This window comes from Phocoena phocoena, chromosome 10, assembly GCF_963924675.1.
Source record: "Phocoena phocoena chromosome 10, mPhoPho1.1, whole genome shotgun sequence".
Taxonomy (NCBI): domain Eukaryota; kingdom Metazoa; phylum Chordata; class Mammalia; order Artiodactyla; family Phocoenidae; genus Phocoena; species Phocoena phocoena.
The window spans coordinates 95,242,180-95,255,974 of record NC_089228.1 but is presented as its reverse complement, the minus strand read 5'-3'; the positions used below and the strand labels follow the sequence as shown (position 1 = coordinate 95,255,974).

The 13,795-nt window shown below is 48.3% G+C and overlaps 1 protein-coding gene across 1 annotated transcript in view; it reads right to left on the bottom strand.

Moving 5' to 3' along the window:
- The window catches only part of GFOD1 (Gfo/Idh/MocA-like oxidoreductase domain containing 1), a 96,350-nt gene extending 83,188 nt beyond the window's left edge, over positions 1 to 13,162 (bottom strand). Inside the window, exon 1 of the mRNA XM_065886092.1 lies at positions 12,910 to 13,162. Coding sequence (XP_065742164.1) covers positions 12,910 to 13,162 — 253 coding nt within the window. The remainder of the gene's footprint in view (positions 1 to 12,909) is intronic.
- Between the last annotated feature and the right edge of the window lie 633 nt (positions 13,163 to 13,795).

Below are 13,795 nucleotides of genomic sequence, written 5' to 3'. Positions count from 1 at the left end.
TTCACAGACCCGATTCCCTAAGGAACACTCACACAGATGGGTATTGCTTTCACAAAGTTAATGGGACTTGAAGGGGAAAAAAAGCAATAATAATTACCAAAATAGTAATTACCTATTCGCTGAGGCTTAACGCTTGAGTGCCTGTATAGCCTGTCCCCTCCCGGGAAGGGAGGACGGAGGGAGCGGCCAGAGGAGGAATTGAGTGAGAACGTTCATTTCGCCCAGAGCTGCAGTGTTGGCCGTGGAGAGGAGAGGGAGGCAGTATTCTCCCCCAGGCCCAGGCCCCAGAACCGGCAGGAAGTGTTCTCTTGGGTTCTCTCGGGATTAAGGGGCCTGAATCTAGTCCCTTCCCCCACTACCCCCAGGTGCAGACTCTAAGTCCTTTGGCTTCTCTGTGCTTTGGGCTCTACATTGGCCAAAAGCAAGGAAAACCTCAGGGGGTTGCTGAGAGGCTAAGGAAGCCTCTAGCGAGAGAAGTCTCTAGCGAGAGAAGCTGCATTCCTGGCCTGGCATCACTCAGCCTCATCTGTGCCACCTGCTACCCAAAGCCCCTGGGAGGACCCCAAGGTGGGGCATAGTGTCACTTATCTGGTTGTGCACTCCCGACAGTTAAAGGGGATTTTAGGAGGCTTTCCACAGCACTTCTCCTTCTTATTAATAAGTCCTTACTAATAAATAGGGAAAGTGGTACCTACACGTCATTAAACATCCACTAATTACTTATGAGACTCCAATAACCCACACTATGGACTCCCCAACATCCCAATCCTGGAAAAAAAGGAAACACACCCGAAAGTTTGGATTTCTCAAAAATCCCTGTTTACATCAAGCATCAATGGCTGCTTTGTTCACAGCCGAATCCCCAGCCTAGGGATGAGGGCTGTCCAGTAAAAGTTTCTACAATGATGGAAATGTTCTATGCTGCGGCGTCCAATATGGTAGCCTCCAGCTAGCCACGTGTGGTTTTCGAGCGCTTGAAATGTGGCTAGGGCAACTGAGGACCCGGATTCTTTACTTTATTTAGTTTTAATTTATGTAAATTCATAGAGCCATGTATTGCAAAGCACAGATCCAGAGAGTGCCTGGTATACAGCTGGCGCTCAATGAAGATTTGTTCAAGGGAAGAATGAATGGACAGTAGCTCACCATAATGTCCTGATTAAGCAGGATTCCCATGTTTTTTGAGCACTCACTTTAAACAAATCCCTGTTTATGTCTACAACCTTCTGAGTTAGGTATGTTTATTATCTCTGTTTTACACATAAAGAAACAGAGGCTCAGAAGAGTTAAGTGGAGAACTGCCAGCCACGTAGAATGTGGCAAGGCCAGGACTCGACGCCAGGCCATACACAGGACGGGGCAGCCTCTTAAAACTAGTCAACTTTTCCCCTGATGACAAAAGTATCTGGATATCTCACTTTACTTTCTACAGATGACACCAAATTCAACATTTTTTTTGGAAACCTGGAAAAGGAAAGAACTTTTCCTTATGACAGACAGCAATGGATATGCAGAGTGTCACGAGTGGGGATCTTCTGAGAGCCTAGCCAGCGCGCTCACCTAGCAAGGCCCTGTTAACTGACTCTGGGTCCCAAGCCGAGAACTAACTATACATGCCATCACTGGGGCCGTTCCCTAAAACCATCGCCCACGCGGCAGACTCCTCTGCTGTGGCTTCCTGGTCATCATCTCCACGAGTTCTCACCTCCTAATGCTGCCAAGCACGTCCACCTCTCATGCACTGAGTGTTCTTCTCCAAGGAGAGTCCTTCATCCCTTCTCACACGGTGACTCACGGCCCCAGCCCGCCTTGCCCCTTGGACCACAAGGGCCTCGACCGTGTAACAGAAAGACGCCCACCATCCGACACAGCACAAAACCAGAAACTGAGCACGACCTATAGTGGTCGACTACAGGAAACGTAATTTTTCCTGAGTGCTGCTACAGAGCCAGGTGGTTCCCTGAAGAGGATTTTACATCACAGAGGCTTCTACAACTCCCTTTCAGTTATTTAAATCCGACCTGCTGGTCCCATATAAGCCCCACCTCCTCCAAAGGTTCTTCCCAAACCCTTCAGCCCTCAGGAATTCCTCTGTCCTCAGCTCTGAGGCAACATCCATTATCTGCAAGGCCACCTCCTCAGGGACCCAGGCTGCCTGAGGGGACGGGCGCTGGGGACCAGTGTGGCCTTTTCTCACAGGCGCTGTGCATTTCAGCTCTAACGTCAAACTCCTCCCTCATCAAAACAAAAGCTCATCAATGAACCTGGGCCAGCCCTTCTAGAGAACAACATGGCCATACTTCACCCCCTATCAGAGGAAGCCCCTTCCAAGTCTCACTCTGTTGCATCTCCCATTCCATCCACACAGAACTTTTTTTTTTTTTTCTTTTGCGGTACGTGGGTCTCTCACTGCTGTGGCCTCTCCCGTTGCGGAGCACAGGCTCCGGACGCGCAGGCTCAGCGGCCATGGCTCACGGGCCCAGCCGCTCTGCGGCATGTGGGATCTTCCTGGACCGGGGCACGAACCCGTGTCCCCTGCATCGGCAGGCGGAGTCTCAACCACTGCGCCCCCAGGGAAGCCCCACACAGCACTTTTTATGAAGAGAATTCTGTTCAAACATTTTCTCTACTTTTCCTCTTTGTTGTAGCACCCTTTACAGACTGGCACTGTCAGGCTGCCCGGGTAGCCAACCCTCAATCCAATACTGATATTTTGGGGTTACTCAACTGCCTTAAGCAAACACTTCCTGCCATTGCAGTATAACGATTCATACTGTACTTAATCATATGTTTTGTTGCACTGCTGTGTGCTTGTGTACGCATATCTTCTCTCAAGAACAAAGGCCATAAAAGAAAAATAAATGAAAAAAAAAAAAAGAGAGAGAGAAACACTCTCCAGACACTGGACAAAATAAGTAACTGTAACTGAAAGGTCCTAGAGCACTTCTGAAAATCTTCAAATTGGGAATGTCCCTCAAAGGGTGTTCTGTATCTCATCAGGGCCCAGGGCAATGCGGGAGCGCTAGTGTCAGCATCCGTTCACATGACTGTCTCGCTCTTTTAAATAGTGAACCATTTCAATGAATATTTGGCAAAGCTAATTTCACTTGGGATGGAGAATTAGTTCAGCTGTATCTAGTTCCAAAATCAAAAATAGAGAGAAGTTTTTAAAAGCCCCCAGAAACCTACCCCTAACTTAACAACATAACAAAATCGTAAAACCATTGCTACTAACTCAATAGCAAGATGACAAACAGCCCCATTTAAAAATGGTCAAGAGGGCTTCCCTGGTGGCGCAGTGGTTGAGAGTCCGCCTGCCGATGCAGCGGACATGGGTTCGTGCCCCAGTCTGGGAGGATCCCACATGCCGCGGAGCGGCTGGGCCCGTGAGCCACGGCCGCTGAGCCTGCGCGTCCAGAGCCTGTGCTCCGCAACAGGAGAGGCCACAGGAGTGAGAGGCCCGCGTACCGCAAAAAAAAAAAAAAAAAAAAAATGGTCAAGAGATCTGAATAGACATTTTACCAAGGAAGATATATGACTGGCTAATGAGCACATGAAAAGGTGCCCGACATTATTAGTCATTAGGAAATGCAAATCAAAATCATAATGAGATACCCCTATGCACTATCTATAATGGCTACAAGCAGGAAGACTGACAGTATCAAGTGTGGGTGATGATGTAGAGAAATGAGAATTCCCTACCTAGCAAGTAGGAATACAAAGTGGTACAGCTGCTTTGGAAAAGTCGGGCAGTTTCTTAAAAAATTAAATATACATACCATATAACCCATCAATTTCACTCCTAGATATCTGTTCAAAAGAAATGAAAACATGGGTCTACCAAAGACTTGTACGCAAATGTTCACAGCAGCATTATTCACGATAGCGAAAAACAATACAAATACCCATTGAATGGTGAATGGTTAAACAAAATGTGTTCTATCCATACAATGGATTATCACTTGGCAATAAACAAAGAATAAACTTCTGATACATGCAACAACACAGACTAACATCGAAAACATGCTAGGTGAAAGAAGCCAGACTTAAAAAGATACATATTGTATGACTCCATTTATACAAAATTGCTAGGAAAGGCAAAATGTTAGAAACAGAAAGCAGGTCAGTGCTTGCCTGGGGCTACGAGTGAGAGCAGGAATTGTCCAAAAACAAGCATGAGGAAACTTTTGGAGATGCTGGAAGTATTCTAAACCTTTTTGTGACGATAGTTTCACAATCATATACGTTTACTAAAAATCATGAAATCACTTACAGTGGGTGACTTTAAGACATATAAATCATATCTCAGTGAAGCTGGGGTTTTTGTTTGTTTTGTTTTTCTAAAAAGCAATGCTAACGCTGCAACTTAATCTGGGGCTTCAAAACTACAGTTTCAGTTTATGGATATTATGCTCACGACAAGAGCATCTCCATAGCCTAAGGGCTATTATCGTTGGAAATTGGAAATTTAAAAAACAGTTCATATCATTTTAATGTAAAGTCATTTTTCCACGTTTTTTTCATACTCATTAACAATTCTCAAGGAAAGTCTAAACCCCAAGGCATCCCAGACTTGCCCAAACCTGAGGGACGAACTCCCCCAAAGCCCTGTTGACAGGTGTAGAACCATCAGGGCGAGGGGTCAGCGTGGCTCTCAGCGGTGAGTGTGGCCAAGTCTCTTCCCAACATTCCCTTTGGCTTGAGTCTGAAATAAAAAGAACCCCCCACCCCCAAGGTCTTCTGGCTTAGAGAACGATGTTCAGTGAGTGCTCTCCTAGGGGCCCACACCATCAGCTGAGCTCCCCAGAGCTGCTTCTCCACCAACAAGTCTCTCCAAGCCCACGTCGGTGTGACGCGTCTGCCAGGTGTCTCATGGCCCAGCTTGCCTGGCCAGGCGGCGTTGATCCAGCCACAATCTGTACTCGTCAGGATTCCCCAGAGAAACAGAACCAATAGGATATGTATACATAGAGGGGGGGGTGGGGTTTATTTTTAAGGAATTGGCTCATGCCATGATGGGGCTCATGCCATGATGGGGATTGGCACTTTGCAGGACAGGCCAGCAGGCTGGAGACCCAGGAAGAGCTGATGTCGCAGTTCCCAGCAGGAAAGCAGCCTGAAAGCAGAAATCCTTCTTCCTCCGGGACCTCAGTCTTTCCTGGCTCCTTAGAGGTCCTAAGCTAATACTTGAACTCAAAGGGTCTCTGTCTCCTGGTGGTCCTCTGCTGGCACATGCCACACGGGAGGTGGCACTCAACAAGGCTTGCAAACCTACAGACGACCATTAAACTCCATGGAGTGGGTCACGTTTACCTGCTCTCCCATCACCGACTTTCAACATATGCACACCCTACATTTAATAATGCTAACAAGGTTGGCATCATCTCATCACGACATATATTTTTCTCTCTGCTGTTTTACTACGGTCATTACAAGAGCAGCAAAATGCCAAATGTGTATTTCACAAAGTAGGTAAAGAACCTATGTGATTAAGAAATGTCTACATCTGTAAAGTCTTCACCCAAGTCTATGTTCTCATAATCAGCACCTTTGTGGAGTGTGGCCCAGCTCAGAATGACCACTCAATCCCTCCACCTCCACTGCCCTCCAGGAGAGTGGTCCCCCGCATTGCAAGATAATCTCCAAAAAGACTGAGCCGGAGATAGCATCAGGCACAAGCAGGGACACCTGGGGTGGGGAGCAAGGCGAGGACTGCACTTTTCAGGTGGCTGAACCAGTAATATTTCTGTTTGGGAGCTACATGTGGACAGTGTTCTGCCCATCACACGAGCCCAGGAAGCAGAAGAGGCTGCTCTAAAGAGGGATGGGTGATGAAGGCGACACATGGAGAGGAGCAGAGCACAAAATGGTAAAATTCCAGGAGTTCATGGTTTCCAGGTACCTACTGAGACCCAGCTACATCCCTGCCCCGAGTTCCACGAGACAGCCCTGCATCCTTCCCACGGTGATGATAAAGTTTCACAGGAGGATGGTGAGTTCCTGGTAACACCATCAGCACTTTCTAGATCACGTATCCGTGAAGCAAGCACTAGATTTTCAGCCAAGACAGCACCTGAAGCTTGGCTTATGCATATTTCCTTTTTAAAATAAGAAAAACGTTTAACTGTATTTTCTGAGTCTAGCAGAAAGGAATCGTCTCATGAGAAAAATGAGGGAAAATAAATCTTCAGAAGCACCGTTTGGAATACGCTAAATCACTGACCACAGTGGGAAGAAGGAGAACATTTATTGAGTCTATGCAGACAGCTAAGGGGGGGCCATGGACTAGGTCTTCATCCACCCCCCTCATTTCAATTGTCATATCAACTCTATATGATAGTATCTTTAGCTCCATTTTATTGATGAAAAACAATGAGGCTCAGGAAGGACATTACCCCTCCCAAAGCCACACAGTGGTAAACTGCCAAGTCTTCCCAGTTAGTTTTGTGTATCACCACGTCTTAAATCACGATGCCGTTTGCTGGACCCTGATTTCCCTGCATCAAAATATAGAACGAATCGCCTGTATATTACGTTCTCGGCGGAACCCTAAAAACATGCTATTCACTTTCACTTTTGTTGTTGTTCTTTCCCAGTTTCAGGTATCAAAATGTCCAACTTCTTCATTTGGTTTCTCCCTGCTCCAATATAAACATCTGCAGAACTGTCCGTTTGCAAAGCCAGATACCATCAACGAAATAATCCCTCACCCAAGCCTAATTTCAATTAGATAAAATGAGGCTGGCGATGCTCGACTTTTCCTAACAGCAAACAGAGTCATTTCTTTCATTTACATAATGCCCCAGAGCTTCCTCAACTCTAAACCAAATCAGCAGACCGAAATCATGTCTCTCCAGGTTCAGGGGCGGAAACTTGGAGAAAAATGCAATCACATTTACTACAGTCTTCGGACAGGCATAGATAGAGAACAGACTTGAAGGAAGCACAGGAAATGCAGGGTTTGCTGGAGTTTCCGATGGTGACTGTCAAGTCCAAATACACAATTTCGTTATCTGCAGCCCCATCTCCGCTAGTGTGGCAACCATGACCAGTGCGGCCCCGTTTCCTTCCCACTCTCTCAGGCCTGTCCCAGCAGCCCTTCTCAACCTTGAGCAATTTGCTGAGACTGTGAAGTAGGGCAGAAAAGGACATAGCGCTCCCAGTCTGCAGCTAATGATGCCAAACAAGTTGGGGCAAGATCCGTGTGCAGCAAGGTCAGGGCTCAATGAAACTCTGCAGCCTTATTCACTATCCCCAAAGCGCCATCCATCCCCCAGAGAGACTTTCCCCAGGGAGCCTGCACTACTATCTCCAAAAACCAGGGCAGGGACCATGAAAACAGATGTCGCCACATGACACACAAAGGCAACAGGTATTTTAACACAGCTCTCCTGCCAGGTGAACAACTCAAGGCCGTGGATGTCTTCTTTTCCCAAAGGCAGAGAGCCATCACGCCTCCGTGTCTGGCTGTGGCAGCAACCAAACCACCTGGGAGCTGGATGGAAATTCTGAATCTCAGGTCCCATCCTGGAATCTGCATTTTGACAAGATCCCCAGGTAATGCAACCGCAAATTAAAGCTTGAGAGGTACTGTGCTATTGTATGCAGGACAAAAATGTTCTGTACTGATCGACACATCCTCTTGATAAGCCAAGCATTCATTCATTCGATGAAAAGCATTCATTTGGCATTCAAGAAATATTTATAATGTGCCTATGAGGTGACTCAGTGCCTGGCACTGTCTAGGGGAGATAAGGCAACTGGGTGAGCCAAGCAGACAAAGGCTCTACCCCCTCAAAGAACTTACATTCTACCTGGGGAGACAAATAACAAAGAGAAGAACAAGCAAACAAATGAGAGAGATTATCGCCAACTGTGATAAAGAGTTCACGCAGTCATTCTACGAGCACACTCACGTGTGCAAAATGACATCTGCCCTCAATTATTCATTACAAGTTGGTATAAGCAAAAGGTTGGAAACAGGAGAAAATACTTGCAAACGAATCAATGGACAAGGGAGTAATCTCCAAAATATATAAACAGCTCATGCAGCTCAATATTAAAAAAAACAAACAACCAAGTCAAAAAATGGGCAGAAGACCTAAATAGACATTTCTCCAAAGAAGACATTCAGATGGCCAAGAAGCACATGAAAAGCTGCTCAACATCACTAATTATTAGAGAGATGCAAATCAAAACTACCATGAGGTATCACCTCACACCAGTCAGAATGGGCATCATCAGAAAATCTACAAACAACAAATGCTGGAGAGGGTGTGGAGAAAAGGGGACCCTCTTGCACTGTTGGTGGGAATGTAAATTGATACAGCCACTATGGAGAACAGTATGGAGGTTCCTTAAAAAACTAAAAATAGAATTACCATATGACCCAGCAATCCCACTACTGGGCCTATACCCAGAGAAAACCATAATTCAAAAAGACACATGCATCCCAATGTTCACTGCAGCACTATTTACAATAGCCAGGTCATGGAAGCAACCTAAATGTCCATCGACAGACGAATGGATAAAGAAGATGTGGTACATATATGCGATGGAATATTACTCAGCCATAAAAAGGAACAAAGTTGGGTCATTTACAGAGACGTGGATGGACCGAGAGGCTGTTGTACAGAGTGAAGTGAGTCAGAAAGAGAGAAACAAATACCGTATATTAACACATATATGTGGACTCTAGAAAAATGGTACAGATGAACTGGTTTGCAAGGCAGAAATAGAGACACGGATGTAGAGAACAAATGTATGGACACCAAGCGGGGAAAGGGGGAGGGGACATGGCGGGATGAACTGGGAGATTAGGATTGACATATATACACTAATATGTATAAAATAGATAATAAGAGCCTGCTGTATAAAAAAATAAAATAAAACAAAAAGTTTGGAAACAACCTAAATGTTGAATAATAGAGAACTGCTTAAGTAAATTTTGGTTTATCCCATACAGTGAAATACCACGCAGCCAAAAACAGGAGCGAGGATACTTTTACCTTCTGAGTTTTAAATATACATCTATGTGTATATATACACAAATTTTCAAGATCATATTGTTGCATGGTGAAAGCAAAGTATATAACAGTGAGTATAAGATGTTACTAATTGTGTGAAAAATATTTTTCAAATTCTCAACACATATATTCACCAGTCCATACTTAGAAAAGTCTTCAAAAGGAGACAAAAAAACTTATAACCGTGATTGCCTCCAGTTGAAGGATGGAGCTGGGGAACACTTCCTCTTCACTGTGTACTATTTCAAGTGTGTTAGAGCACTTGAAACTTGTACCACGTGAATCTATAACCTATTTATAGTAATTAAGTAAATTCTACTTTTTAAGCAAATGCATTAAAGTAAGTGCAAGAAAAGATGGAGGCACGCAGTGCTGAGACTACAGAAGGGTATGGGTGGGGGGCGGGATTGAGGAAGGGGAAGGATTCCGGGAGGAGATACCACTGGGGCTGAGGCTGGATGAACAGGAATCCATCACACACACGAGGCAGAAGGGTATTCCTGACAGAGGCACGGACACATGAAGGAACAAGGGTCTTTCCAGGAAACACCTGCAGTTTGGTTTAGCTGAAGCGCGTGGGGTTCCAGAACCACCAGCAGGACATGAGGCTGGGCAGGCTTGTCAGAGGCCAGGTCTTGCCTGTCATGCCGAGAAGCTGGGGCTTTTCCTAGAAGTGATGAAATGGGGGAGCAGTAATGTGATCAGGTTTGCAGTTCTTCAAAGTAATTCTTGGCAGCAGAGTGGAAGGTGGATAGAGGCAAGGGTGGCGAGGGGCAGACTGAAGCTTAATTCAGATGCAGTCAGGGCCTAGCTCCTTCTACGAAGGAAGCAATGATGCAGAAGAGGGAACAGATACAAGAGGGATGAGGGGTTGGCATCAACCAGATTTGGGAACTGATTCCATGAGTGGGGTAGACACACAACAAAGGATCCCTCCAACCATCTCACCTGGGCTGCCACTCTCTGACAGAAGTAAGTGCAAAAGGAGCAAGTTTAGGGGATGGGAGAGGAAGCAATGACTTGGTGGGAGACACATGTCCTTGAGCAACTCAACTCCAGCCTCATCTGTAAGATGGGGCAAACAGCTACCTTAGAGGATTATTTTAGTCAAGAAATGAAACATTTCATATAGAGCACTTACCACGTTGCACACAGTAGGTACATAACAAGAGGCAGCCCTGGATGCTGTAGAAATTATACATTGCAGAAAAGTCTCTCCAACAGAGAAATGCCTCGTTCGCTTAGGAAGGGATTTCAAGGAGCTTTTAGAAATCAAAGGAAGATGTTGTGATTCAACTGACTGCAAGTTTTATGCCTCCATACTGGTCACAGCCCCTCACCTCGACAGGCCCATGACCAGTATGGATCCAGAGCCACAGATCTCTCACCACTGCCGGGCAAGCAACTCCAAGGAGGACAGGACGACGAGGCCAGGACTAGTCAAGGTTGGCTTGTTTCAACATTAGGCAACCACTAATATCTACAAACCTCCAACGGCCAGACTGGCCCAATAACTGTTTGGGGTTTTTCACTTCCTGTGTCGTATGTGTTGAACCTCTAACTGTAACAGCACAGCACACCAAGATGACCGCCCCACCGGGTATTCGCAGGTACAATGGGAAGAAGAGCCATGTCTGGGGATTTTCCACTGAAGATGAAGCCTGGAACAAGCCTACAGTCCAGCCACATGTAAATCCAAAGCCCCCACATTTCCTACAAGCAGAGACTACCTCAGCATCAGGTAGTCTGATCACCTGTGAAATCGGGAATTAAATAAAAGTAAAAAGCCCAAGACTTAGCACGAAAATATGAACAAACCCCTATTCCTCAGTCATAATGATTAAACTAAGGCTATTTCTTACGCCTCTGACACTTGGTTTTGAAAAGGTAGCCCACCTCAGTCTTGTCAAGGGAAAAAAAAAAAATCATAGGGGTTTCTGAAAATAAGAACAGAAGAAGTTTCCAGTGATGTATAACTTGTGCCACTTCCCAAAGTCAGAGCCCCCAAATGCTTTCATGGCTAAAGTACCAGAGATGGTCAGAAAACAGGAACATCCCTGTTTCCCAAATTGCCACCCTCCAGGAGACACGCTCTAGGGCTGCTCTGCGGGTCTGACCTGGAGGGCTGTGCTGGGGTGGGGATGGGAGAGGGAGGGCGGTGAGAGGGGGGGATGTGACAACAAGGTCTTTCTGATGTGATAGGTTGTAAGCCCTCTAGCAGAGACGGGGCTCGAGACGGACCCATCTTACATGAATTGCCCTCCTAGATTTATGCTATAAGATGGTGATCATTTACTGAACACGCACAGATCCACTGTGAGCACAGACGTAAGCCACCCAACGTATATATTCGACCAAACAGAAAAGAAATATTGGCCAGAACCTAATGACATTCCATCCAAGGCCAAAGAAAACAGGCAACAAAGGTCAGAAGCTTAATAAAACTAACATGAAAACGGACAGCCTTGGACGGTCTCCTTAGGAATCTTCAGATGTCCCATTGGAGTCCACAACAGAATGGAATGGCCTGATGAAAGTGGTTTTCTAGGGAGAAAGAGTTCTACATTCTGGTCATAATTCTCAGAAGATAGAATTAAAATATATGTACATGCCACCTACCCTAAATCCATGCCTGTTTTTAAAAATAAAACATTCTTTCCAAGATTGCATAAATTACCCTTGGTTTCTGTTCCTTCCCAGTTCTTGCCTTCTAACTCTTTTGCCTTCTAAGTTCTGTCTCTTTCCTGGCCAACAAAATATTCCAACTTTCAAGGGTGGGCAATAACATTTTCTCGGGACCTAAGGAGTGAGCAGCCTTCCTGGTTCGTGTGAGGACTGCTGATGGACAAAAAAACATGCACTTCTTCCTCTGGGCACGGCAGGGACTCTGATACTCTGCCCTGAGATGGTCCAGTCGGCCTGGGTTAGGTGGGGGAACCCGACGGTGAAGGCTGGTAAGCTCACCCCCAACCTGCCTGTCACCAGGCCTAGGAACTACTCCTGCGGGGAATTAAGGTGGGACTATTGCATTCTTCTACGTGAAACTGGTAGCATGGGGCCTTTCCCCACACAAAGCATCCGTACCTCTGGAACTACTGCGCTCATCCCCTAAAATTCTAAGATCCTACTCCAAATCTGCGCCGAAGACAATTCTCGGGCTGCCGCACTCGATAGTTAACTCCCTCTGCTTTTATCAAATTAGTCTTTACTAACCTATGACCACCACCACCCGCCACGAAGACGTCCTAATAGATCCCCCGCCCCCATCCAACCACTCTCACCATCCTTGCTTTCAGCGAAGAGGAAATAATTCCAGCTAACTGTCACATCTCTATAATCTCCCACTAAACTAACTCCCAGCAGGAAGAAAGAAACTACCCTAGCAGGGCGCCACAGCTGCTGACTGTCAGGCAGTCGATCGCCCCCAGGAAAACCCGAGACACGTGTGGGCCCTTTATTCCGGCGTTCCTGGGCGCGCACTCGCCTCTCGCAGGCGCGCACGCACGCACGCACACACTCGGGCACTGCACACTCAGCCGGCGACTTAGTTTTGTCTCCCTCAGGGCAGCCCGTCCCCAATCTTAAGAATTTCCTCAGCCTGGTCGACTTCCCCGGAACACACGCGCCTCCTGCAGCCTGGGCGCCACGCGCGTGTGAAAGCGCGCCCAGGTGGTGCCAGAAGGGAGAAGGGAAGCGTAGGTGTGGGGAAGGCCAGGGATAAGGAAGGAGAAAGCTCCGAGTGGGATGTGGGATCTCAGGTGCCCGGGTCGGCGTAGATGCCATGTAAGCTTCCGGGATGAAGAGAGGGCAAGAGGAGAAAAGCAGCAGGGGATGAAAGGAGCGAGGCTGGGGATGGGGTGGCGGAGGGGGAGGGGTTGCTCACCCAAGGTCTTGACTGCGATCTGCCTGGTGAGGGGCGGCGGCAGGTTGATGCACACCAAGTCCACGTCCTGATGCAGCAGCACCTCGTCAATGCGGCTGGTGTAGAAGGGGACGCTCATCTCCTTGGCCAGCTCCTCCGCTTCCTCCTGCGTGCGGCCCCAAAGCGCCTTCACCGCGAAGCCCTCGTCTTTCAGCAGCGGGATGATGACACGGGCCGTGAGGCTGGTGCCGAACACGCCCACCCCGGGAAGCATGGCTGCTCCGGCCCGCCTGGTTCTGCTTTCAGCTCGGATCTCCGGTCGAACACGCGCACGCACAGCCCTCTAGCCAGTCCCGCAGCCGGCTCGCCGCGGTGCGCCAGCCGCCGTGCACCGGGCCAGGCGCCCGGGTGCCCAGAGCGCACCGAGCCGCAGGCGGAGCAGGCTCGGGCGCCTCAGTACGGTGACTGCTGCAGTGTCCGCCACGCGGGGCTCCCGTCCTTCCCGGAGGCGGCGGCAGGGACCCCCCGCGGCGCGCCTGCGGCCCCGAAGCCCCGCGGAGCCCGGGCTCAGGCGGCGTCCCCGCCACAGCGCGGGCCGGCTGCGTGCGCCCCGCCGAGGTCGCTCCATGGCCGGCTCATCCCCGCGCCCGTGCCGCCGCAGCCCGGACCGGCTCTCCCCCGCGTCGTTTCCGCAGCCTGCGAGTCGCACGCAGGAGCCTCGACACACTGCCACAGCCCGGACCGGCCGGGCTGCGGGGGTCCCCTTCCTCCCCGCCCGCCGCTCCGAATGAAATGCACTGGCGACCAGCAGGAGGCCGGCTAAGCTGGAGGCTCGGAGGGCGCCGGGCGTGGATATGGAGCTGCAGCGCGGCGGCGGCCACGACCTGGGGCCAGCCTTCTCATTCTG